This window comes from Malania oleifera, chromosome 3 (genome assembly GCF_029873635.1).
Source record: "Malania oleifera isolate guangnan ecotype guangnan chromosome 3, ASM2987363v1, whole genome shotgun sequence".
In the NCBI taxonomy this organism is placed as follows: domain Eukaryota; kingdom Viridiplantae; phylum Streptophyta; class Magnoliopsida; order Santalales; family Ximeniaceae; genus Malania; species Malania oleifera.
In genome coordinates this window covers 22188940-22215021 of record NC_080419.1, presented here as the reverse complement: position 1 = coordinate 22215021, position 26082 = coordinate 22188940, and the positions used below count along the sequence as shown (strand labels likewise).

General features: G+C 36.4%; 1 protein-coding gene across 2 annotated transcripts; it reads right to left on the bottom strand.

The window, feature by feature from the left end:
• Positions 1–1981: 1981 nt before the first annotated feature.
• LOC131150272 (GTP-binding protein OBGC, chloroplastic) lies at positions 1982–25627 on the bottom strand. 2 transcript variants are annotated; one of them, XR_009135514.1, is made up of 8 exons: positions 24608–25627; positions 22635–22908; positions 20659–20950; positions 18264–18423; positions 17212–17320; positions 3178–3318; positions 2312–2406; positions 1982–2221 (listed from the first exon to the last, which is right to left on the bottom strand). XR_009135514.1 is itself a non-coding variant. In XM_058100880.1 (7 exons), exons 1-6 carry the CDS (start codon positions 25576–25578, stop codon positions 3223–3225), a joined length of 1902 nt encoding a protein of 633 aa, XP_057956863.1. In that variant the 5' UTR covers positions 25579–25612; the 3' UTR covers positions 1982–2406; positions 3178–3222. The 2 variants fall into 2 exon arrangements, 1 of the variants encoding a protein (XP_057956863.1); XM_058100880.1 differs by having other exon boundaries at positions 1982–2406; positions 24608–25612.
• Positions 25628–26082: the final 455 nt, after the last annotated feature.

The following is a 26082-nucleotide window of genomic DNA, read 5'->3' as shown; positions in this document are numbered from 1 at the left end:
TAAAAAAAAAAAAAAACACCTCCAAATATTTATTCATGAGTTCGTAATTTATGTCTCTCAATCATTCACATAGAAAAAAGAAAGTTCGATTTCTTTTTATGTTATAGATAGAGGAATAGAAGAAATTTTGAGTAATTTATATCTCTCGATTAGTTATAGGAGAAAGAGAGAGTTTGATTTTCTTCAATTATAAAAAGGAATATATGAGATTTTAAATAGTTTTGAATCTTTTGAGATGACTTTATAAACCTTTGTACAAACATGCCTTAAATAGTGGAGAGACTTAAAAAAATGTACTTTCTATTTCTGTTCACTTATTTATATTATTTTACTTTATGTTTTCAAATAACTAATTATATTATTAGATAGTTATTTACCATTATATATTTTTAAATAAATATAATAGAAAATTCAAGGTTTTATTCTATGGAGCATTAGTGTTTGTCTTTTTACAATTATAAGTTTTAGTTGGGATAAGATTATGGTACTTAGAATAGAGAGAGGTAGAGGAAGGATTTGTTATTTTAATGGAGTAGTTGAATATTTGAATAATTCAAAAATTATTTTCTAAAAGGAAGAACTTTATAAAAATTAACAAAAAATTATGTTCATCTTTGAAAAAAAAAATTCTAAAGCCAACTAATTACAAAAATACGAAGATGCGCTTCAACTTTCTTTAAAAAATGAAAAACTAAAAAAACAATATACCTCTTTCATAATTATTTTGAAATTTAAAATAAAAATAAATTTTATTTTTCACGACTAAACTAAACCTAATATTTTCAACTCACTAATCAAAATTAAAAATAATTTTAAAATTGTCAAAAATTCTTTTAAAGGCACGCCACTAGCTCATGAGTAGCATGTAAAATCGATTATGAATTAATTTTTTGTCTTAAAATCATTTAAATCACCCACCTTATGTTTGGGAATGTAAAGTTCAAAACTTAGATAAGAATTTGTTTATACTTGAATGAAATCTAACATAACAAATTGTATTAAGCTCATACGAATTTATATTTCAAATACAACAAATGAAAGTTATTTGTCGGGGCTTACATTAGCCACCAGCGTACATTTTACTTTCCTAAGAAGAAATTTTTTGATGCACAAAAATGAAATAGATGGAACAAAACCAAATTTATAATTTTTTTAATTCATTATATAATTTTTTTTCATTTCATTACACTCTAAATTCATTACGTTTTACTTTTCAGTGAAAATCTTATCATTCGTTTGATGCACAAAAATGGAAAGGAAATTTTATAATTTTTTTAATCCACCGTATAATTTTCTTTATTTATTACACTTCCAATTCACTACATTCTAAAAATTATGAATTTACGATTCAACATAATAGTCTTGAAATAAGATAAAATATGATTTAAATTTTGAGAATCAAGGAAATAGTTATCCCTTCCATATTTTTAATTATTTCATTTAATACGTAATAAGAAAAAAAATAGGCATCTCATGATGAAATTTAAAAATAATTATTCATTATCTATTTCTTATTATGAATTCATAAAATATTTTACATTTTTATTCAATTTATGGTAACAATATAATTTTTTTTGTATAATTAATCATAACTAATCAAATAAAATTAATTTATTCCGCAAACTGACAGCAACCTTTGTTAGGTTATGCATAACATTAGGCCCATTGTCAGCTACAAATAGTGGGCTTAAAAAAAAGCTAAAATGGGCCAATCAAGGACAGGAAGTCAGTAATACAGCTAACAGAGGTTGGGCCAAGCCCAAGTTTAGCAAGAAAAAGGAAGTACCTAATTTATCAAAAAACTGAACTGGCAATGATTCTTGAAAACATTATCCGTAGCAGAGTCACAGCATGAGAGAGATTTTTGACTGGCAGCACCACAATTTTCAGCAACTGCCCATTTGAACTTGCAAGCTGTGTCTCATATCAATGCTCAAGATTCAAGAATTTTGAGAATTTTGACATGATGCTCACCAACTTATAGAGAGGGAATAAAATTCCTATTTATGGGGCTGCCAAAGCAAATACATCAATGAATTCCAGTATTTATCTAGTTAAATATTGCCCATGAATAGAATAACCAGATTAAGAACCTCACAAGGAACAGTTAATTAAATAGCATATTGAGAATTCATTCTCTTTCTCAACTAAGTTCATGAACTATGCTATAAAATATGCCCACATTCTAGCATGTCCATTCCCCATCTGCCGTTGAGTGCTCCTGCAATGGGGAGGAAGAGCTCATAGGTGATTATAGTGATCAAATGTAAATTCAACAATCAGTTGTATCAAGCTGAATGCAAACTAGTACTTGATTATCTCCACACTTGGTGCTTCCAGTGGTTACTTGGTCGTGTCTTGATCAACTTTCATCATGTCTATCGTCACGATATGAGAGCAGTAGACCTGTGTGAAGCACACGACTTTAGCTCTTGCGAAGTTTTTTCATCAGCCATAAAACATCAAAAACAAAAACAAAATTTAAAGATTTATACAACAAACGACATGTGCAACCTGTGAATTATTCCATTATTACAGCCCCAATAACAATCTCTTAAATTATGCATTTGATATGAAAACCAAAAAAAATTCTGAAATAACAATAACAAGTATTAACAGTAATATTATTACCCTTGGACTGCGTTTGATTCATAGAATATACATTATAATGCAGTAATACTACAGGGATTTGATAGCTTATGGAAAGAAAATGTGTTATCATAAAGCAAATGACAACGCAAAAACTCTTATTCATATATATGATGGAATAGACAAGGAATTCCTATTCTCAAATTTTACCATCTATTCCTATCCTGCACAATATTGGACAAAATAACAAAAGCTTTTGCATGAGTGCTTTTTTTGAAATTACTATATCCCTATGCAAATTTTATTACATTTTCAACTTATTCCATTCTATTCCAAGGAAAATGCATTCTACAAACCAAATATAACCTTGGTATTTTTAATTAATTTGTTTACAAATATTTAGGTGGAAGATCCCCGGCCTTCTACAGTGATTGATTACAGAAATGCAGTTATTCTTAGTGTTCACTCTGTAGACTATTGAGTAACAGTATGCAGTAAACACATTGTGGCTAATAATTTACTCAAATCTATTTTCTGTATTGAGTTACAAGAGTGACGAAATGGAGGAACTCAGTGCATCAACTGTACCTATTGCCACCTGCAGTGTATTAGTATTGCCATAGTTTGGGCAGGTCACCTAAACTCAGGCCACCTGATTGAATTTCCTGACTCCTTCCTCCCATTTGATGGACTAGAACTGTCTGCATAGTCGTGCCACACCATCTCTATCTGCAGGGAACAAGCAGAAACAAATGCTCATTGAAATTACAATAATAATGCATGATATTAAAAAGAGCTTCGAGGCCAACATGGAACCGAGTACAGACAAAATCACGAAAGAATAAGAATAAAATTATCTGGTTTAAAAAATTGAAGCTTTTGTCTTGGTCTTCTCAATGAAGAAAGGAAAGGGTAACAGAACTCTCATAAATTATCATGAGAAAAACCTTTTGCTTTTGGTTTTTGTTTTAGTTTTTTCCAACTTTCTTTTCTTGGTTTTTTTTTTTTTTTTTTGTTCATATCTGTTGGATTTTTTTTTTTTTTTTTTTGGGATTGAGCTGAGAAATTTTATAGCCAAAAGAAAAAAGTACTATTGACTGTATATGCTCTGACTTTTAGGGCTCACATGTGGGCCAAAAAAATGATCTCAACTTTTGGATTGGGAGCCCACATCAAAACCTACCCTGCTCATCGACATTGAGTTCCATCCAAGATAGAAAGGTGTTTGATCAATGTGGTCGAACTTATCGGCTGTTTGGTTCACAGGATCTTTCACTCTTCCTAGGAACGTCATGCCTATCACATCCCATTTTCACATTTTTTTTCAGGCCAAGGGATGTGGTAGTAATCTCACATCCTACAAGAATGAAAGATTCCCACAAAAAGGGGGAATCCTATTCTCATGCTCACCTATGGGAGTAAATTGTACCTACTTATTTTTGGCTAGTTGGACATTAATGCCCCCTATAATATAGTACTATTACACAATATATTATATATATAATAATAAAAGTAGAAAGCAATAAAAATGAAAGGAATAGTATTATTATGTTATAATAAAATAATATAAGCATACATATATTGTATTACTAATTACATATATTTTATTATTATATTCATAAAAAATGTTATAATGTACTTAGTTTTATGATATATTTCCATCACACTATTATGATATATCCAAAAGAACAAAATTAGTATATATTAAAAATAAAAAATATAATATATTATGTTATAATCATGGTTTTAAAACACGGACCAGACTGGCCCGTCCAACCCAGTCCAGTCAAGGTCTCAGAATTGAAAATAAGGTGAACCGGTGTTGATTCAGCCCATATCAGCCTGAACAAATTGGGGTCAAAGGGTGGTCAACCTGACCCCCTTAAAATGAAAAGTTTGCATTGGTGGCACTGAAGATGGATTCGAGCTTAGAACCTGAGAGCAGAAGACTTCAATGGCGTGCCACCATGCTACTTGTCTTTTTATTTAGGCATAGGGTAAATAATATATCTAATAACAAGAAATACACAAACATTAAAACATGAATAAAACCTGTGGCTTCACCGGGTTGGTCAGTGGTTCAGGTTTTAAAACCATGGTTGTCTGGAGTTGATGGAGGATTTGTCGGCCACTTCTTTTTCTAGTTTTAGTAAAAGGAAGGATGCTCATGCTTTGTGGATGCATGCGATTTTTGCAGTTTTGTAGGGTTTATGGATTGAATGAAATGCTCATATAATTATAGGGAAAATGTGAATGTATCTTTGTTATCGGAGAAGATTCATTATTCAGCCTTGCTTTGGCATGCTTCTGCTGGTTGTTTTAAAGGAGTGAAGTTTTCTGCTATCCAACAATATTGTTTGGCATTGTTAGTCTGATTGTTTGAGTTTTGTTTTATTTTTTTATTCTCTTTTTTCTTTCTTTTGTTGTGGAGGATTTCTTGTTAATAAATTCATCTTCTTTTGCTTTAAAAAAAATAAAAATAAAAATAAAAAACAGTTATAATAATATAATATTATGGTATTAAGTATCATATAATATTATAATGAACAAAATTGACTGTAGTCCCATATTTTTAATATTTTGTTTTCATAATAATGATATTATATTATTAATAAATATCTTTATATATTATGAAAATAAAACTAATTTTTATGTATCATTACACATAATTTGTTAGATATCATTACACACAAAAGTCAAGGGCATTTTGGTAATCTTATTATCATAACTGGCAGGATTTTCATGTTGAACCAAGCATTGACAGGAGTATCCTGGATACATTCCAAGACCCTAAAACACAAACCAAACAAAAGTATAAGCATGACACAAACATGCCATTCCCAGGCATCGTATTCCTAGGAACGCCTTTTCAGGAGGATATTTTGGAAACTGTGAGCCAAACAGCGCCTAAAAAATATGCATTATATTTTTTAAAGAAAATCTCAAAAAATAAGTTCTTGACTGCATTGATCAACATCCACTTATTATTAGATGGGACCCAAATTTCATTAGCAAGTTAAATGTAAAATGAACTTTCAATCAAATTGACAAAATTATTTTTCATGATGCCATATGAGCCCGCTGATAAAACTAGAGCAAAAAGAAATGAGAGGGAATAAAGAACAAAAGAGAGTAAAGAATGAATTGCTATTGATATATTTTTACAAGCTCTATACAGCCCCTATTTATACATGTAAATGGGGAACATAAAATTGAATGTAATTAATCTACATGCTCCTGTCCATATTTAGATGATTCGCTGACTTCTCTTAAATAGGAAGTTTACGAAATATCAGTCCCCAATTTGCTTGATACTTGCCGTGATGTTAGGCAAGATTGTAGTCATGAAGTACGGCCTTCCTCAACACTCCCCCTCAAGTTGGTGTGTGGATATTTATGACACCCAACTTGCTGAGTAAGTAATTAAATTGCGCGAATCCAAGAGCTTTGGTAAAAAGATCAGCGAGTTGCTAGCTTGTATGCATGTATACTGTTTAAATCATGTCATTCTGGAGTTTTTCTCGAACCACGTGACAATCTATCTCGATATGCTTATTTCGTTAATGGAACACTAGATTTGAGGCAATATGTATAGAGGCTGATTACGCGTCAAAGTTGCGTAATTAGACGTGTAAAATTATTAATCAAATATTACAATTTCACTTAAATGTCTGATTATATTCCGTATCTTAACATTGATCTCATTTGATAATTTTAAGATAATTATCCTATTTTTTTCGTAAATTTACGGATATTTGTGTTTTATTATTGCAAGATAATTTTTGGAAATTAAAACCTAAATCAAAAATATACGTGGGTCGTGCGTGAGAGAAACCGTATACGTGAACCATGCACGTGACCGTAGGCACGCATTTGTTTGAAGTCGTGTGCGTGTGAAAAATTGAAGAGACCGATACATGCAAGCATGATCTCGAGCCCATGAAGAGGCCATGCACAAGGAGTTGAAGACTGACCACATGAAGAAGAGACCGTGCATGCATGAGAGAGGTCGTGAGCATGAAGGGCATGCACTGTTTAAGTGAGCTAGGCCGTGTGTGAAGGGGTTGGTGATGCGGTTTCATGCAAAAGAGAAAGTTGGACCGGTGAAGAGTTCATGGATTTGGGTTCTATTTATCTTAAGTTATCTTAGTTATTATTGTGTTTTAGTTTATTAGTTGAGTTGTTAAAGAGTCAAGTTCATTTTTGGTGAAATTATTATTCGATTAAGTTTAACTTTTGTTTAAGTTATTAATTGGGTTAAGTTTAGTTTTTAAGATGGTGTTTAATTTTATGGTTGAATACTTAAGTAGAATAATAAAGTTTTCATCTTTGGGCTTTTGTCCAAAATTTCAAACGTAGTATCTATTTTCCTGTTTGAATGTTTAAACGTAGGTTTGTGTTCCGCATTTAATTTTGTTTTTGTTTATCTTATTGGGTGGATGAGTCATTGATTGAGAAACATTAGTTGTGTTAATTTTACCATCGTTTATTTACCGTTGCCCGTTTCTTGTCGTTGATTTTGTGCATGTGGTGTCCGTAGTTTATGTTTTGCTTCCGTTTAATTTCATCTCAAGTTCTCAAAAATCCAAAATTACGAATCTAAACTGTGTTCAGTAAAATTTGTTTTCTTATTTTCTTTTTCTATTTTACGCAAGTTTGAAATCGATCTGCATTCCCTGAGGAGACGATCTGGCCTTTGAGCTAATTATTACACGACAGAACTCCTACACTTGGGATAGCCTGTGTAACTCATTTTTAGAGTGAGTCAAGTTTTTGTCGCCCTTGTCGGGAATGTCTGAATTAGTTTCAAACTAGTGTTTTCCCCTTTTATTTTGATTTTCCTCATGAAAAAAAAATTGAAAAAAATATGGCTACACCTGCACCACGCACGCTTATAGATTTTTTGCAGCTTACACAAACCACTACACCATCTTGCATTGCGTTATCTCATGATGCACATAATTTCACGATTAAATATAGGATGATGTCAGTGATACCTCAGTTCCACGGGATGGATTCTGAGAGCCCTTACTAGCACTTGACAGACTTTGAGTTGGCCTGCGCTACTTTTATTGGAACTGATGAATTTACTAAACTTCGTTTATTTCCTTTCTCTTTGAAGGATAAAGCAAAGATGTGGTTTAATTCTTTGAGGCCTAACAGATATGGAACGTGAATTTCAACAAAAAATTTTTCCTTTACAAAGAACTTAATTTTTGCAAAAACAAATCAGTCAATTCATGCAAAGAGCGGATGAGACATTTCATGAAAGCTGGGAGAGATTTAGAGATCTAGTTAACATGTGTCCCCACCATGGATTTGAATCATGGCGCCTGGTCAACTATTTCTACACTGCGTTGACTCCTGAATCGAAACAGTTCGTTCATACTATGTGTTGAGGAGATTTCTTTGATAATGAGCCTACTGAGGCATTGGATTTTCTGGATCATTTAGCTGAAAATGCTCAGCAGTGGAACATTAGGATTGACAGAAGACCAATTACAGCTCAACCATTGAGAGCAATACATGGTGGAGAGTAGTATGAACTGAAAGATGATGTTGATGTTGAGGCACGTATAGCTGAGATTACCAAAAGATTGGATGCTATGGAGATGGAAAAGGAGAATAGTATAGAGCAACTTTGGAATCAACCTCCCCAGTCCTATGCACCACCTTTTCAACCGTCATATCATCAAGCAGCCTTTCAACATCAATATCAGCCACATCAGATTTCTCAGATCTATTCTTTAGCAGCGCCCACTCCACCGACGAAGTTTCTTGAGGATAGCATGGCATAGATGGCTAATACACTTCAACAATTTATGCAGATTAACACTCGGGCCATAAATGACTTGCGGGGCACCATTAATGGGATGAGCACGACATTGAATACCCTAGAAAAAGGGGAATTTCCGACATAACCTCAGCCTAATCCTCAAGTATACCGGCAACAACAGCAGCAAGTACATAATATCTCAGGGGATTCTCTTGAGACAGGGAAGGTCATTAGTACTTTAAGAAGTGGAAAAGAAGTTTCTCGACCTGAGATACCCATCGACAGACAAATAGTTGTCCCAACACCTGAAGTTACAACTGAGATAAATGAAGCCAAAGAAAAAATCAAAGGAAACGAGCCCAGAATTAAAGAAGTCGTTAATGTGGAGGCCGAGACTAGTAAGGAGCACCAACCTATGGTTCCTTATCCTCAGAGATTGACAGTCATGGAACTGTCATTCCCTACTGGAGTAAATGTCAAGGATTGCAATGCCGAAACAAATCTCCATAGTGATAAGGTGACTGGTGCACCAGATATGGAGGTTGAGTAGAATGGTAAGAGTTTAACTTTCAAGGAACCAGGTAAAAATTTTAATGTTGATGTTTTTGAAGAACCAAAGGTAACTGCTTTGACACCTTTGCCTCAAAGACCGGTTCTTAAAGAATTGAATTTCCTAGAAAACATACTGAATAAAGATCCTTTCTTGTTAAGACAAGTCAATTTGCACATGTTTTGTCTGCAACTTTGAAGAACAATGATTTATTTGAGGCTAACTCTGTGCAGGTAACAAAACTGATTCATTGTGGCGACTCAAATTTGGAGACTCACCAGTTCAATTTATAAACCTATACCCACCAGACGAAATTCCTCCCGAGCCTCCGCCAGACATACTATGATGTTTTTTCTTTCCTTTATTTACAATCTGTTTTATCTTGTTTTACTTTTAGTTTATTTTAAGGTACATTTTCCCTTAGTTTTAGTTTTTCTTTTCCCTTACTTCTCTACCCAGGTACGCCTCTACTTCCCGCATTATCATCTTTCTCGTCTCCCTTATGCTTTCACATTGAGTATAATGTTTCATTTTAGTTGGGGGAAGAGAATTTGCATGGGCAATTGTGTGTTGTCATCTGATGAGTTTTAATGTGATATTTGCATGAGATGTGTGCATGTGTTTGGCAGTTGGTCCACCCTTGGAAAATACTAGTATTGAGCTCAAAGCATACTGAATTCCTTATTTGTGAACGTTACATTCTAATTTTTTTTCTTTTTGAGGATATGAAACATGTAGGATATAGTGCAAATCAGAGTTTAAATCAAAAGAGAAATTTATCCATTTCACTTAGTCTCAACTAAGGGAAAGATGTTGAAAGTTTTGCTACACACACCACACAGGTTAGAAGACTTAAAAAGACTACCTTAGGTTGTTTTTGGTCGATGTCTACTTCAGTTGTTTGGGACTCTAATGAACCATATCCTAATGGGTTAGAGAAAAAAAAAAGAGAAAAGAGAAAAAGAAAAAGAAAAAGTTTGAAGCAAATGAAAATAAGAAACAAGTCCGGGATCAATTGCAAAAAGAAAAGAAGAAAAAGAGAAAAAAAGAACAAAAAAAGAAATACGAAGAGGGAAACAATTGTATATTGAAACCTATTACCGGGGTCCTAACTAACTAAAAAAGTGGGTGTCATTCAAAGTGTAGTAGCGTGAAAGCCACCATTGTACATTCATGCACTGGAAACGGCTACCTACTACTGGGGTCCTAACTAAACAAAAAAAGTGGGTGCCTTTTACAGTGTAATAATGTGAAAATTGCCAATACAATGGTTTTGAATTAAAGTAAGACCGTGCGGTTGTCTCAAATTAATTGTTGTAATTGAAACCATTAATGCCTTTTGGTAGTCAATCTTGGAATTCTAGCATTATTCTCATGCACGTGAGCTTTGTTACATTTCATTACCTTGGTTGACTTACAAAATGGTGTATAAATCTCTCAATTGATACTTAACTTGGGTTAATTTGTTTCTTGTGTTCCTAAACTCATTAAACATCTTTCATGGCATGTGATTTTCATGAGTATTGGAATTTTAGTCGCTACTCTCTTGGTTTGAATGCATTCACGTTATTTGCTAGAGAGTAGCAAAACGTTAGTTGGGAGATGTGATTACGCGTCAAAGTTGCGTAATTAGGTGTTTCAAATTATTAATTAAATATTACAATTTCACTTAAATGCTTGATCATGTTTCGTATTTTAATATTGAGTTCATTTGATAATTTTAAGATAATTATCCTATTTTTGTCGTAAATTTACGGATATTCATGTTTTATTATTGCAGGATATTTTTTGAAAATTAAAGCCGAAATTAAAAATATACATGGGTCGTGTATGAGAGAAACCGTATACGTGAACCATGCACATGACTGTATGCACGCATTTGTTTGAAGCTGTGTGAATGTGTAAAATTGAAGAGACCGATACATGCAAGCGTGATCTCGAGCCCATGAAGAGGCCATGCACAAGGAGTTGAAGACCGACCACGCGAAGAAGAGCCTGTGCATGCATGAGAGAGGCCGTGAGCATGAAGGGCGTGCAGTGTTTAAGTGAGCCAGGTCGTGTATGAATGGGCTGGTGGTGCGGTTTCATGCAAAAGAGAAGGTTGGACCGGTGAAGAGTTCACGGATTTGGGGAAGCCGTGTGAGCAAGAAATGAAGAGAAGAGGGCAGCCGGCCTAGGGAATTAAATGGAGAATATGGGCTTCCAAATGCATAAGAGAGCCCGTGAGCTTGCATGGATGTGACCACGTGAATGTGGGCTGCCATCATGCGCTGAAGGAGGCCAAGTAAAGGGCTAGACCCGCAGGGCTTCAAGGAGTTTTCAATTGCCAGGGAGGGCATTTAATGAAAAGGCTTTATTTTAGGGTTATATATATTTTTGCTTTTGGAGAGAGCAGGGGGGCCGAACATAGTGTGGAGTTTTCTTCCTTGGTACCAGCACCACAGCAGAGCAGGGGGGAGCCTTAACTCCTCCAACCTTACGGCCATTCTCTCTCTCTCTCTCTCTCTCTCTTTATGTTACTTTAATATTTATTGAAGCATTGTTAATTTCAATTTGTTTCTTTTCTTTAAAGTAATTGTAGAGTTAAAATTCTGTTTGGGTCATTTATATTATTAAATTCAGTTTATCTTTTCTTTTTATTTAATGTCATTGTTGGAATGAATTTTGGTTTGGATTATTTTCATTATTAAGTTCGGTTCGTTCTTGTTAAAATCTTTCTTTAGAATTTGAATATTTGTTGGGTTCTATTTATCTTAAGTTATCTTAGTTATTATTGAGTTTTAGTTGTTTATTTAAGTTGTCAAAGAGTCAAGTTCATTTTCGGTGAAATTATTGTTGGATTAAGTTTAATTTTTGTTTAAGTTATTAATTGGGTTAAGTTTAGTTTTTAAGATGGTGTTTAATTTTATGGTTGAATACTTGAGTAATAAAGTTTTCATCTTTGGGCTATTGTTCGAAATTTCAAACGTAGGATCTATTTTCCTATCTGAATGTTTAAACGTAGGTTTGTGTTCCGCATTTAATTTTGTTTTTGTTTATCTTATTGGGTGGATGAGTCATTGAGTGAGAAACATTAGTTGTGTTAATTTTCCCATCGTTTATTTACCGTTGCCCGTTTCTTGTCGTTGATTTTGTGCATGTGGTGTCCGTAATTTATGTTTTGTTTCGGTTTAATTTCGTCACAAGTTCTCAAAAATCTAGAATTACGAATCTAAACTGTGTTCAGTAAAATTTGTTTTCATATTTTCTTTTTCTGTTTTACGCAAATTTGAAACCGATCTACATTCCCTAAGGAGACGATCTAACCTTTGGGCTAATTATTACACGACAAATCTCCTACACTTGGGATAGCCTGTGTGCTGCTCATTTTTAGAGTGAGTCAGCGGCCTTGTTATCACAGTACAATCTGACTGGTTAAGAATGCATTACTTCAAAATCTAAGAGTAAAGCTTTTAACCAAGTAACCTCACAACATGTAGAGGCCATAGACCTATATTTTGCTTCTGCTTAGGAGCGTGAAACTATTTTGGGTTTCTTGGTCTTCCAAGAAATTGGTGATTTTTCGAGTAGGATGCAATATTCAATGACCGATCGTCTGGTGTCCTTGCAGCATGCCCAATCCGCATCACAGTATGCAAGGAGTTGGATTTCACTATAAGCAGATAAGAAAATCCCTTGACGTGAAGATTTCTTAAGGTACCGTAGAACCTTGTGTGTTGCATCCAAATGTCGTATTCATGGCTTGTCCATAAACTGACTTAGTACATGCACTGAATAGGCTAAGTCTGGTCTTGTGATGGACAGATAAATTAGTCTTCCAACAAGTCGCCTATATGATGAAGGATCTGAGATGAGTACGCCCACACTCTCGCTAAGTGCAAGATTTTGATCCATGGGAAAGTTTCCAAGCTTAGCTCCAAGGAAGCATGTATCTTCTAATATCTCAAGTGCATACTTCCTTTGAGATAGAAATATTCCTTTGACTAAACAAACCACTTCAATCCCCATAAAGTATTTAAGGATTCCTAGATCTTTGAGTTTGAAATGATCACCTAGGTATTTCTTGACCTTATTGACCTGTCCCAAACTGTTTCCTGCAACAATAATATCATCCATATAGACTAAAATGGCAGTGAAAAAGCCCTCATGGGATCGGATGATGAGTGAATAATCTGCCTTGGATTGTTTGTATCTTGCATCAATGAGAGTGGATGAAAGTTTGGCATACCATTGCCTCAAAGCTTGCTTGAGACCATACAAAGACTTAACGAGCTTGCAAACTCTAGTCTCCCCCTTTCGTCCAAACCCCAGAGGAAGCTACATACAAACTTCTTCATCAAGATCGTCGTAGAGAAAAGCATTGTTGACATCGAGTTGACAGAGGTGCTAGTTGTGAGCGGAAGCAATAGCCAAAATGGTACAAACAGTGGTCATTTTAGCAACCAAAGTAAATGTCTCGGTATAGTCAATGCTTTCTTGTTGGATGTAGCCCTTGGCAACTAGGTAAGCCTTGTACTGTTCGATGGATCCATCAAGGTTGCATTTGATCATGTAGACCCATTTGCAGCCAATAGGTTTCTTGCTAAGAGGGAGAGGAGTAAGATGCCAGGTTTTGTTGAACTCAAGGGCATCAATTTTAGCACGCATGGCAGTACGCCAGTTGGGATCTATCATGGCCTGAAAAAATGACTGGGGTTCTTTGGCAAAAGAGAGGGTTGTGGTGAAAGCACGGTGAGAAGGAGATAAGCGAGAATAAGATAGAAAATTAACGAAGGAATAAGGAGTACCTGATGAACGGACCATTGTAGAGTCAGATGATTGAGCAGGCCGAGACGGTAGAGCCTGTTCCACATGAAAATCTTGCAAGTATGTCGGTGGCAAAGTAGGACGACTAGATCGTCGAGGTGGTGGAGGAGAGGGTAAAGAAGTGGATGGGGATGGAGGAGAGGTAGGTAGTGAGTAAAAAGATGGTGACGAAGATGGAATTCCTGTGATGTGATCAAGAGAGGGAATAGGACAAGGTAGGACGGGTTATGTGGGCTCAGGAGTAGATGATGCAAAGGGGAAGAAATCTTCATGAAAGAGAACATCTCGAGACACAAATACTTTATGTGTTGCAAGCTTATAAAGTCGATATCCCTTTTGACCATATGGATAACTAAGAAAAGCACATCGAGTTGCTCTTGGATTGAACTTAGATGGGTTTTTCGAGTGAGTGGAAGCAAAGCATAAGCATCCAAAAACTCGTTGGTGACTGTATGCAGGTTTGACATTATGCAATCTCTCATAAGGAGACAAACCACCTAAACAGGAGAAGGGTTTTGATTAATGAGATAAGTTACTGTAAGAATGGCATCCCCCAAAAGTGTTTAGGCACATGGGCTTGAAAAATTAATGCACAAACAACATTAAGAAGGTGACGGTGTTTGCGTTCAACTACTCCATTTTGTTGGGGAGTGTTGACGCAACTGGTTTGATGTACAATTCCTTTGGGGGCATAGAATGAGGGCATGTCAAACTCAGGCCCATTATCACTTCGGATGATTTTTATGGTGGTGGAGAATCGGTTTTCAACAAGGTGAATGAAAGATTGCAAGAGAAAGCGGGTGTCAAATTTGTGGCGCATTAAGTAAACCCACGTACAACGAGCATAATCATCAACAATAGTGAGAAAATAGTGTGCACCAATGGTGGAAGGTACACGATGGCTCCCCCAAATATCAACATGCAATAGGTCAAAAGGATTAAGAGAATAAATGGAGCTAGATGGAAAAGGTGCACGAGTTTGTTCAGCCAATGGACAAATCAAACATGATTCTGAATCGGAACTACAAATTTTTGGGAATTTATTGGAAAGAAAAAACAGACTTTTATTTGACATATGACCAAAATGACAGTGCCAAAGTTGGGAAGTGGATGTGGATGTAGCCACCTGACCATAAGCATACCTAGTGTTGGTGAAGTGGTATAAGTCGTCCCGCTTAGTTCCCATCCCAATCATCTTCATCAAGCGTAGGTCCTGAATGAAACAAAAATCAAAAGAAAAAAAAATGAGACAATGGAGGGTTTCGCACCATTTACGGACAGAAATTAAGTTGAAATGAAAAGTCGGGACGTAAAGGACATTGTCTAAAATAAGATTAGAAAAAAATTGAACTGATCCAATATGAATAACGGTGGCATAAAAGCCATCCTGAATAGTATGACCATGTACTAGGAAATATTGGGTTAGAGCAGTGGGTGAGCAAACCATATGATCAGTTGCGCCATTGTCAAGAATCCATAAAAGATCATTATTGGACTTACCTGACAATGAAGATTCGACACTACCTACTTGGTGTGCCATGGATTGAGGGGGAGAACGGAGTTGTTGAGAATGGCCAAAAGCTGCTGGCACTGTTCGAGGGTGAAAGGAAGGTTGCTGGTAGATGGATTGGAAGAAGCTTGATGAGCACTATGCTTTGGACCCTGATTGGGCTTAGAGTTACGAGGTCCTGAAGGAAAGCCATGGATGCGGCAGCATGGATCCACAATAAAGCCCTCTTTGCCTCAGTGAGTACATTTGAGAGACTTCCCATGTGGACCGGGGCGTCCTTCCTTTCGTGGCTGATAGTTAGTGGCGGCCGGAGCAATACCTTCAACGGATGGTGGAGACAGAATGCTGCGATGGTGTTCTTGTTGAAGCACAAGGGCATAGGTGCGATTGAGAGAGGGAAGTGGATCAATTAGGAGTAACTGCCCATGGATCGTAGTGTAGGAATCGTTGAGCCCCATCAAAAACTTCAAGACATGATCTAGTTTTTGCTATGTGAGAATCTCCTTGCATGCGTTGCAGGTAGACGTCCCTTGAACTACGCGTAATTCGTCCCACAAACTCTTCAATTTGACAAAGTATGCACTAATTGATAAAGATCCTTGAACAAGATTATTAATATCTTGTTGAAGCTTGTATAAGCGGGGGCCATTGACTTAGGAGTATCAATCTTTCAGATCGTCTCGTATGGCGTGGGCAGTTTCACAATAGATCACACTATTAGAAATCTCTTTCAAATGGAATTGAGAAACCAAGAAATTACCATAACGTTGCATCATCTCCATTGTGAGTGTTCCAAGCATTCGGAAGATGGTGAAGGTAGTGTGCCATCAATGAAGAAGATTTTGTTCTTCGCTTGGAGTGTGAGAATCATCGCACAGCTCCATGTGAATTAATTGTCCTCCGTGAGCGGGGGAGAAACCAAAATCAGTCTAGGGTGATCTGATTGTTGGAGGCATAAGTGATGATTAGGATCATCATATTTTTCCACCTTGGTTGCCTTTTCATCCATAAGAAGTGGACTTTTTTTTTTTTTTTTTTTTAAATACGGACCGAACCAAGGTGCGATATGAACTGGGGTGCGATTTGGACCAGTGCACGAGCTGGACTCAAATCAAAGTCTGTTGGCTAAAATAAAATGTGCAGCCCAAACAAAAATGGAATGGAGTGACTATGTGCGTGGACTGGGCTTTAGCCTAGGAAAAACAGCCCCAAACCCACCTTCTTCAACCTTGAACAGAAAGGTAATATGCAAGTTGTGCACCCCAATTGTTCGACAAAATGCTCAATGAAAATAGAAATCAAATTGAACTGATTGATCGAACCAAGTGAAAAATAGAGAGCATTAGAATAATCCCACAATCAAGAGTAGTGGAATTCCGAAAAATAAAACCCACACTCAACGTTTGACAGTAACGTTGATATGAGAAGATATGAGAAATATAGCCTCTGTTTTGTGGTATTCAAAAACAGAGGAACGAAACCGAGAATTATCCTCAAACAAAAGTTTTACCTCTCAAGGATCGATTTGCTTTGATACCATGATAAAACTAGAGCAAAAAGAAACGAGAGGGAAATAAGGAAACAAAAGAGAGCAAATAATGAATTGCTATTGATATATTTTTGCAAGCTCTATACAACCCCTATTTATACATGTAAATGGGAAACATAAAATTGAATATAATTAATCTACACGCTCCTGTCCATATTAGATGATTCGCTGACTTCTCTTAAATAGGAAGTTCACGTAATATCAATCCCCAATTTGCATGATACTTGCCAGGAAGTTAGGCAAGATTGTTGCCATGAAGTACGGCCTTCCTCAACACCAGCTGTCACCAAATTTGGTGACATAGAAGCATACAAGTGCATGCATAAATATTGTATATGAGAATTTTCTTTCCAATGTATGCAAGGGTGGGGCATGAGATGAACCGGAATGTATTAACATTGAAGAAAGATATAAAGCAGTAAAAAGCACACCTCTCCGACAATCACAGTGTCACCTTCCTTGATACCACGTCTGACAAGAGACTTATTTACACCACAAGCCTCCATAACATGTTGGAACCTTCTTTCTGACTCTGAATATCTGCTCAACAGAACAAGCATTTTTTCAGTGTTCTGACCAGATGCATGGGGAATTGTTACCATGAGAGAGAGAGAGAGAGCATAAGAACAAGAAGAGGAAGAATTTTATCACAAAAGCTCTCTGCATTACTTAATTCTTTTTATTTTTTAATAATATGCATGTGCACATTAATAAAATATGAAAAATCCTAAAGATGCATCTTGATAATTAAAGGAGAGGGGCAATGCATGTGCATGCATCAATGAAGAACATGAAATGAACTGAATTTAACAAGAATTAAAATTGGAGGTCATAGAAATAGCATTGATGTTGGCAACAAGTTCGAATCACTTGAAGTTGGAAAATTTTATCAAGATCGGTGCATTGAGAAGGCCTACAGTAGAAACTAGAAATAAGAAGAAGATTTCATAATTCAGTTTGGACATGAACATCCTAATACATGTGACTAAAGAAAAGATACAAAACAATGGTCAAAACAAGAGTGCATATAAAAAACATAGTGTGTTAAGCATACAACAATATCATATTATGAATCAAAATATAATGCAACTCTAGCTTGCACCAGGTGTGGCTTTTCTTTTCTGAGTTTATTTTCCAACTCTACCTTCAGGGGCAGCTCCTTTTTTTTTCGAAGGTTTTTTTTTTTCCTCATCTGGCTTACAAAGCCAGTTCATAAAAAATTGGGCCAGACAAAACTAGGTCTGAGTAGGGCCAAAGCATTAAATATAAAAAAATTCCTGTTCTGGCACAACACAAGCGCAAATTCAGATGCAGCCTCCACCAAGATTGACCTACATAATCTAACAATTTGGATAGTATATTCCTGTAGGAAATCCCATTTGGATAGTGTCCATATGGATAACTAGGAAGACAGACATGGCCTGTGATGCAGCAAGAAAGAGAACCAAAACTTGATGGTAAACCTAATAAATGGTTTACCTACCTCCAATTTGTCATCTGAACAAAACGTTGCAGCCCAGATCCAACAACATGCCAAGCATTGGAATCACTGTCATGAAAGATCTCAAAATCGCCCATGGAGGCTTTTCGCCGTGTATTAACCATTTCAGCCACATGATTCAAATTTTCTGTTTCAATCCAACCTGAACCAAATGGTACGTGTTATCATAGTATGCATCATGTAAGAAGGATTCAAAGCTTTTAGGAACATATGAAATATCATAACCTTCAGTTATTGAAGGAATTTAGGTTATGTACCCAGAAAGGACAGGAACCAATCCTCAGGCATAATTAAGGACTCAAAGTTCATCCTATAAGCTTAAAAAGAACAAGGAACAAGGGCAGGAATAAACCAAAACTTCACAAAATATATCCAATAGAAAGTGCATGAAAGACAGTTAAAAATGGCATGTGAGTGTAGAAATCAGTTAAGAATATCATTTACTAGTGAAAGTGGACAAGGGAGAAAAGGGACAAATAAACCCTTCTGAAAGATGTTTTATTTTGAATAAAACACAAGATTACGTGCAAATTCCAGTTCCTGGTTGTTCCAGGTTTAAGCAGCTTTGTACTTGGATAACCTTGCCCAAGGAGTTCAACTGCAGGAAGTCGATATGCATAGGCATATAAACCACGACAGTAAATTTTTTCATATCAAAGGTGATGTAAGATAGGAATCAAATTACTAGATGGATTATTTTGACCCAATTTGGAGACTGATTATAAAGAATAGGGTCTAGGGGTAGTGAGGTCCTAAACCCAAATATGTCCAGTTAATAAGTTGTTATTATGTATGTTTAGTTTAATTTGTAATTAGGATTATGTGCATTGTGGGGTTTTATTTGTAATAAATGTACCTTTTAGAGGTTCTTTTGTAATTTCTTCTAATTTAGGCTTTCTTATTTAGGGTGTGTGAAAAAAAAAAATTAAAAAAGATTCTCTGTGCTAATCATCTATTCAATCAATAGTGTTAAAAGGAAAACCTAAAGATAAGGAACACTTTGCTCGTCTATACAGCAGCCCATAAGAATATTGCATGAAAGAGGTTAAGAGAGCAAAATCCATCATTGAAGAAAACCTAAGCACCACTGTTCTGATAGGGATTAACTCATCTAATTCTATGCACTAAGCCACAGATGGCAATGTGAGCGTCAGACTTTTAACACGATTAGAATGAAGGCCTTCTCAATCTCTAGCATAATAAATAAATAAATAAAAATAAACATATACCTTGATGGTAGGAGAGAATGTTCCTCAAAGTTACAAAACCTATAGGTTGAACCCATTTCATTGCCAAAAAAAAGGACCAAATAAGCTTGATTCATGCAGCCTGACAAGTGGGTGGGCTCTGGAGAGGAATATGATCCCAGGCCTGGTACAATACTCATGTGGGTGTGTGTTTTTATACATGTGTGTGTGTGTGTGTGAGTGAGTGTGTGTGTGTGTGTATCATTATATTATTAAATATAATTTCCATATTTTTTTTAAATACATATTGCCAGCCTTGGGCAGCTTGGGCACACCATGTTTTGGCCCAGCCCAAACAGCGGGCCAATGCTCAGGTCTAGGCTCAGGCTTTTCATTACGCACTCTAATCTAGACTCACAAAATAACGCATTTCCACAATAGCACCATGGAGATCTCAAATGATTATTGTTCTGCAAGAACTGTTTCTTAGAATGAACCTCTATCTGTAAACCACTCTTATGCCAGAAGGTACTTTCAATGCAAATATCTGAATTTCTTTCGTCATACACAAGAAAACATTCTATGAATTTTAGGAGGTCTTTTTCTCAATTGAGTAATGAATAGGCAAGACTCATTCATTTTAAGGGGCTTCTTTTCAAATTTGACTAAACTTAAGAGTACAGGCTTATTGTATCATCAAGATCACAATATGGTCATGCTCTGTACATGGTGCATCATGTTGTTTCAATAATTCAAAATAAATCCCATATACTCACTCCAAATGATAACGTATCATTATATGAAATATAAAAAACTGTTAATATTTATTATATTTTCATCTATTGACTATACCTTGTAGGATGAGTGATAAAGACCTTCATCAACAAACTACCACTGATTCCAAGCCCAAGGTTTGAGAAGTACCTAATTTTATTCATTGAATCAATTCTCTAGCAGCATTCATTACTACAACATAAAAAGAATTGGTCCAAAAATGCTGACAAGTTTCTGAGAATGCAATAGCCAAAAAATAATTTGACAACCATACAGCACATGTTATTTAAGGGTCGAAGAAATAGGGCTATTTACAAGCTTACCACATTCACATGTGTTTGTGCACAGAAATATGAGAAAGATGAAGAGAAAGCACTATAACAAACTCAGGGAAATAATTTAGGATAAAATTTTACCTGCAGCCTCCTTACTTGCTTCTTTTCTTCGTTGCAGAAGCTTGTAGGCAGCAGAAATGACTTCATAAGTGCCCTCTCTTTTAACTGCACTCATGCAAAAAGGTTCAATTCCACGAGCTTGTAGAGTTTCTCTGAATGAAGTCCACTTCTCATATGCCTCTGGAAGATCCATTTTGTTGTAGGCAACTACAAATGGTTTTTCAGCAAGTTCAGGATTAAATAATTCCAGCTCAAGACGAACTGCATCAAACTCATATTCTGGTTGTTGGGATGAGCCATCAACAATATGTACCTAAGCCTCCAAAACAAATAAGACTTTCATCAGGCTATATCAGCATTTATGCAAGCTCCAGAAAATTAGCTTTATGCCAGGAGAAGCATCTAGAGAAAGTACAAAGGGAAAAAAAAAGAAAAAAAACATATGCTAATGACAAGTAACTAGAATTTCACTCGACTAATAAATATTTAGAGAGGTTCCAAAAGCAAGCTACCCAGGATGTGCACTAATATTAAATGAACATTGGTATCTAAATACTGCCTATTAATCATGTTGTAAATGGAGAAAAAACTAACGATAAGCAGAATAACTTAAAATGAAATTAAGCATTAGCAAATCAAGCAGATGAACTTAATTATATGCCTAAAGCATTTTATCCACACGTGCACACACACATGCCCGAAGCAATTTACATGAAAAATCTAACTATCAGCATTATAACTTCAAAAAATTTAAGAAACATAATCATTAGAAAATCAAGCAAAAGGACTTAATTATATGCCTAAAGCATTTTATCCATGCACACGCACGAATACACAATCAACCCCCCCCCCCCCCCACAAAGCAATTTACATGAAACGCTCTTGATCTTCTAGAAGCACATGAGATGATAATCTATCATACAAAAATGCACCAAGAAATATAATCAGGAATTAAGGGCTGAAAATTAATTGCTTGTACACAGAAAGACGTCAACCATTTTCATGCCATATCAACCAGACTCATGGCAAAGTAATGGAAAATTCTTCCCAATCTGAGAATATTTTTCTTACAACAAGTGCAACCGGAGTAGTAAGTTCAAAATTAATTAGCATGCATAGATCTATTAAGTTTTAAGCTCATCTTATTAGTTGCCAATACAATTATTTGTAAAATAATATATTTCTTATTTATTATCAACAATATTGCTTCTTCTTCTTTCTTTCTTTCTTTGGTTTTTCTTTTTAGTGTTGGGCAGAAAAAGAGTAGGAGACAACCAAATCATGGCCACCTTCCCTGTGCATGACCATAGAAGCCCCAATACACCCAAATCAATTCTAGAAGAGGCAGCCTCAACAAAAAAGCCTGCAAAGTAGGGGCCTGCATCGGGAGCCCTGAATGGTGACTGCAAGTGCTTGCTCCTTCAAAAGAGTTGATCATAACCTGATCCCAACCCTACAAAAGACATATAATGACATCGAGCTGGCCTAAGATCAAAGGCCATTAGCCAAATCCAATCCATAGGATTTGAACTCATGACTTCCCATCTTCCAAACTACATAGGAGTAAAAGCCCTTATCACTTAGTCAACGTCCAATCGTATTATCACCATTATCTAAGTATCACTTGCTTTATTTGTTGGACAGATTTTTTATTTGACCAACATTATGTCAATATCTTCTTATGCATACAGCGGCACAAATCCTATTGCAACCATTTTTTTTTCTCGAAAAAAGGTCAGCCTGTAAAAATTTGTTCCAGCTGCAGAGCAGTAAATAGGATTTTTTAGCAGTAGTGCTGCTCAAGAAAAAGCATAGAGAAGGCAAAACATACAACTTGCTCATGCGAGATCCAAAATATAATTTATAATGTAACAGAAGTCATGATAAGACTAAATATCCACCTAGCTTTTATCATCATTATGCACAAATAGTCATGCCTCTTAGAAGTCTTAATAATTTGATAATGAAGAACCTACAATTTTTGAGATGATCTATACCAGGGCAGAACAGCGTTCAGTGTGCCGTAGGAACTCATGGCCTAAACCAAAACCCTGGTGTGCACCTTCAAGTAAACCTGGCAAATCTGCTACAACCATAGTAGCATCATAATCAAATGAAACAACACCAAGATTTGGAAGTAGAGTTGTGAAGGGGTAATTTGCTATTGTTGGCTGTGCAGCACTTATCACGCTGAGAAGTGTGCTCTTCCCAGCATTCGGAGCACCCACTATACCAACATCTGCTACCAGCTTCAGCTCTAACCCCAACCACCTGATCAAGAATATGATTATTTCCAACATGACAAATAAGGACAATGGATCAACATATGCCAAGTACCATTTTGAAAGATTGGTTTTCTCTTTGTTTTTTATTTTTTATTTTTTATTTTTCAATGGGATGGGGGATGGGGTGAAGCACTCCACTAAGACTGACCAATCATAATACCCAACTTGACTAATCTCCATCCCTACTACTCTGATAAGCATAAGATATATTGAAATTACAACATAGAATTGAAAATAAATAAATTGGGGGGGGGGGGGGGGGGAGAAGAAGAGGGAAGAAAGAAGCACTATCATATGGTAACCGACAGTTGAAGTCCGCCATTGAACTGTGCATGGCATGGGCAATAAATGGAATGAACTAACTTGTTGGAGCAGCACATGCAATCAACTATCTATTTTAGATTCATATATTTGCATGTTCCATAAGCATGGCTGGAATTACAACTTGCAATCACAAATAAACTCAACCAATCTTGCCTCTTCAAGTTTGAAACTACGCTTGTAATCCAATTTATCACCATTTGGATTACAACTATTGGTATCAAGGAATGATATAAGATATGAGTTAAAAAGTGGATGTGAGAGACATTGGGGATGGAATCAAGAACCACATTATTAGATGATAGATAAATATGATAAGGGTATTTACAGCATTGAAAACGTTTATGTTGCTTGGTAACCATGGGTATTACCTATATCTAGGCCCCCAAAAAGTGGTACCTTCATTGAAATAAATGTTACAAGCCTAAAAGAAATAACCTAATTGAAAACTTCTCACTCACATCTAGTAGCTGACTAGCCACAACTGAGGTGCACAACCCAGGTGGCAGTGGTTACCTGGGCTACAAGGTTGGCAAAAAAGCAATATACGAATTAAAACCTGGTTATCTAGCGTTATCCTATCCCGTGTCTAAACACCCTCATCGTAATTTACCACCCCGTCAAGCCTGCCTCCAAGAACAACATTCCTCATTCTCAACTGTCTCTGTCAAGCCCTGTGTCCTACAAGTGTACAAATTTAACGGATACCATTGTATCAAGAATGTTGCACTTGTTAAACACAAAACCCAACTCCGAGTCCATTATTGGAGTGAACCATAACCACATTTGATTGTAATGGAAAAGTTGGTGAGAAGTGAGAACAATGTCAAATTTAGTGAACCATAACCACATTTGATTGTAATGGAAAAGTTGGTGAGAAGTGAGAACAATGTCAAATTTATAGAAATATGTTTTAAAACAATAAAACCTTGAGTTTTCATGTGTCTGTTATATAAATTTGATTATGAAGCAAGATTTCCTAAAATTGTTAAGAGTAGTCGCCCATACGTTTGGCAACCAAAAAGTGAGTGAAAGTGAAATGGCATTTGCAGGAGGGAAGACAAGTTTCTATAATGATGGACAGGACTAATATCTAGGCTACGAAAAGAAGTAGTGCGCCTCTGCTGTAATATGTTACTTATATTACAAATATAAGTATTTTAGGGATAGTTCTATGAATAATGCTGCACTTGCTAATCATAAGACTGAATCCATTACTGACATGAACCATACGTTTTCTTTTCTTTGGCAGGGGTTGGGTGTAGATTAAGTAGAACAACGAAGTTTTTAAGTCAAGTAAAATCATCTAACACTAAACATGCACTTTGAGAGTGTGAGAAATAGAGAGTGAGAGAGGGACTCACATTTCAGAACCCTCTTCTCCGCGCTCGGCAATTTTGGGCGCCTTGTTTGATCCAGACTTGAACGAGGCATTGCCTCTCCCGCCCCTACCACCAGGCAACAACAATGCCCTCTGCCCAGGGTGCAGCAATTCCAAAAGCACTTCACCCACAGCCCCATTCTTATATGCCTCCCTAATGACAGTCCCCGGAGCCACCTTCACCACCACATCCTCTCCCCTAGCCCCACCCTGCATACTCCCCTGTCCATGTGCCCCCCTCCCCGCTCGAAAATGAATGTTCTTCCGAAACGGCAACAGTGAATTCATCGACCCATCAACCTCCACATACACATTCCCACCTCTCCCTCCGTCCCCGCCCGAAGGCCCGCCTAACGGCACAAACTTCTCGCGCCGAAATGCAACAACGCCGTTCCCACCATCTCCGGCCTTCACATAGATCTTCGCCCGGTCGAAACACCGCATCACCGCCGGAATCCCCTTCTCCTTCTTCCCCGTCTCCTCCTCTCCCTCCTCTGCCGCACCTTCGGTAACATTCTCTAGTTCATCTCCAGACGCACAGCCCCCCTCAAACTCCTCCAAAATCTCATAATTCGGGCCTAATTCGTCATCGACCTCCTCTTCCTCGCTACTCGACTCGTCAATTCCGCGCGCAATTTCACTCAGCAGAGGCTTCGTATCTACTGCAGCGACCGAGTCCGAGAGCTTTACCTCGGTCGAGAGGAAACTAGAGGGGTCTAAAGAAGGGATAAAGAAGTCTTCTCGGAGAGGGAGGCGAGTGTAGGTGGTGGCTTCGTCGCCAGGGGAGGAAATCGGAAGCGGTCGACATTTGTGGGAAGTGGATCGAGATTTGAGCTTGGGCTTGGGCTTAGAGTTACGGTTACGAGAGGGGTTTCTCGGAGAGGTTTTGCGAGGGTTTCGTGAGACCTGGCAAGCTAGAGTGGGAGGGGAGTAGCAAATGGATGTGGAGGCCATTGCCGGCGAGCTCTAATGCAGAAAATATTAAGCGGAAAAGATTTAACGGGTTTTTGACGGGTGTGGGAGCTCACAATGTTGATACATTAAGCCGCCACGTGTCGATAATTTAGATTTTTCTTAAAAGGAATTTGAATTTTATTTTAGGTAGATAAATAAGCAATCATATATTTCACAATAAATATGCTAATGCTTTTATGTTTTGAAGATTAAATTATTTAAAAATCTTAAAATATAATCTATTTTTTGCGCCATCAATACTAGCCAGGGCCCGCACCATGTCTTAAATAATAAAAAATTATATAGTATGAGGACGGGATAGATAGAAATTGTTTGAAATAATTATGAACCACTTTACATAGATAAAACATTAAATTAACTATATATTTTATATTACTATTATGTGTTAGGAGTTTGTGCTAAAAATTTTGAAAAAATCTTATTCTCAAAGTAGTAATGACTTTAGAGTTCACAATTAGTAAGAAATAATTTTAAATTTTAAAT

What these genes read in the sequence shown, in the direction of transcription:
- LOC131150272 (XM_058100880.1), bottom strand. Translation starts at nt 25,578, where the DNA reads ATGGCCTCCACATCCATTTGCTACTCCCCTCCCACTCTAGCTTGCCAG. An exon ending in GGAGAAGAGGGTTCTGAAAT is followed by an intron (nt 22,909 to 24,607) that starts GTGAGTCCCTCT and finishes ATTCTTGATCAG; the next exon opens with GTGGTTGGGGTTAGAGCTGA. An exon ending in GTTCAGATGACAAATTGGAG is followed by an intron (nt 17,321 to 18,263) that starts GTAGGTAAACCA and finishes TCTGTTGAGCAG; the next exon opens with ATATTCAGAGTCAGAAAGAA.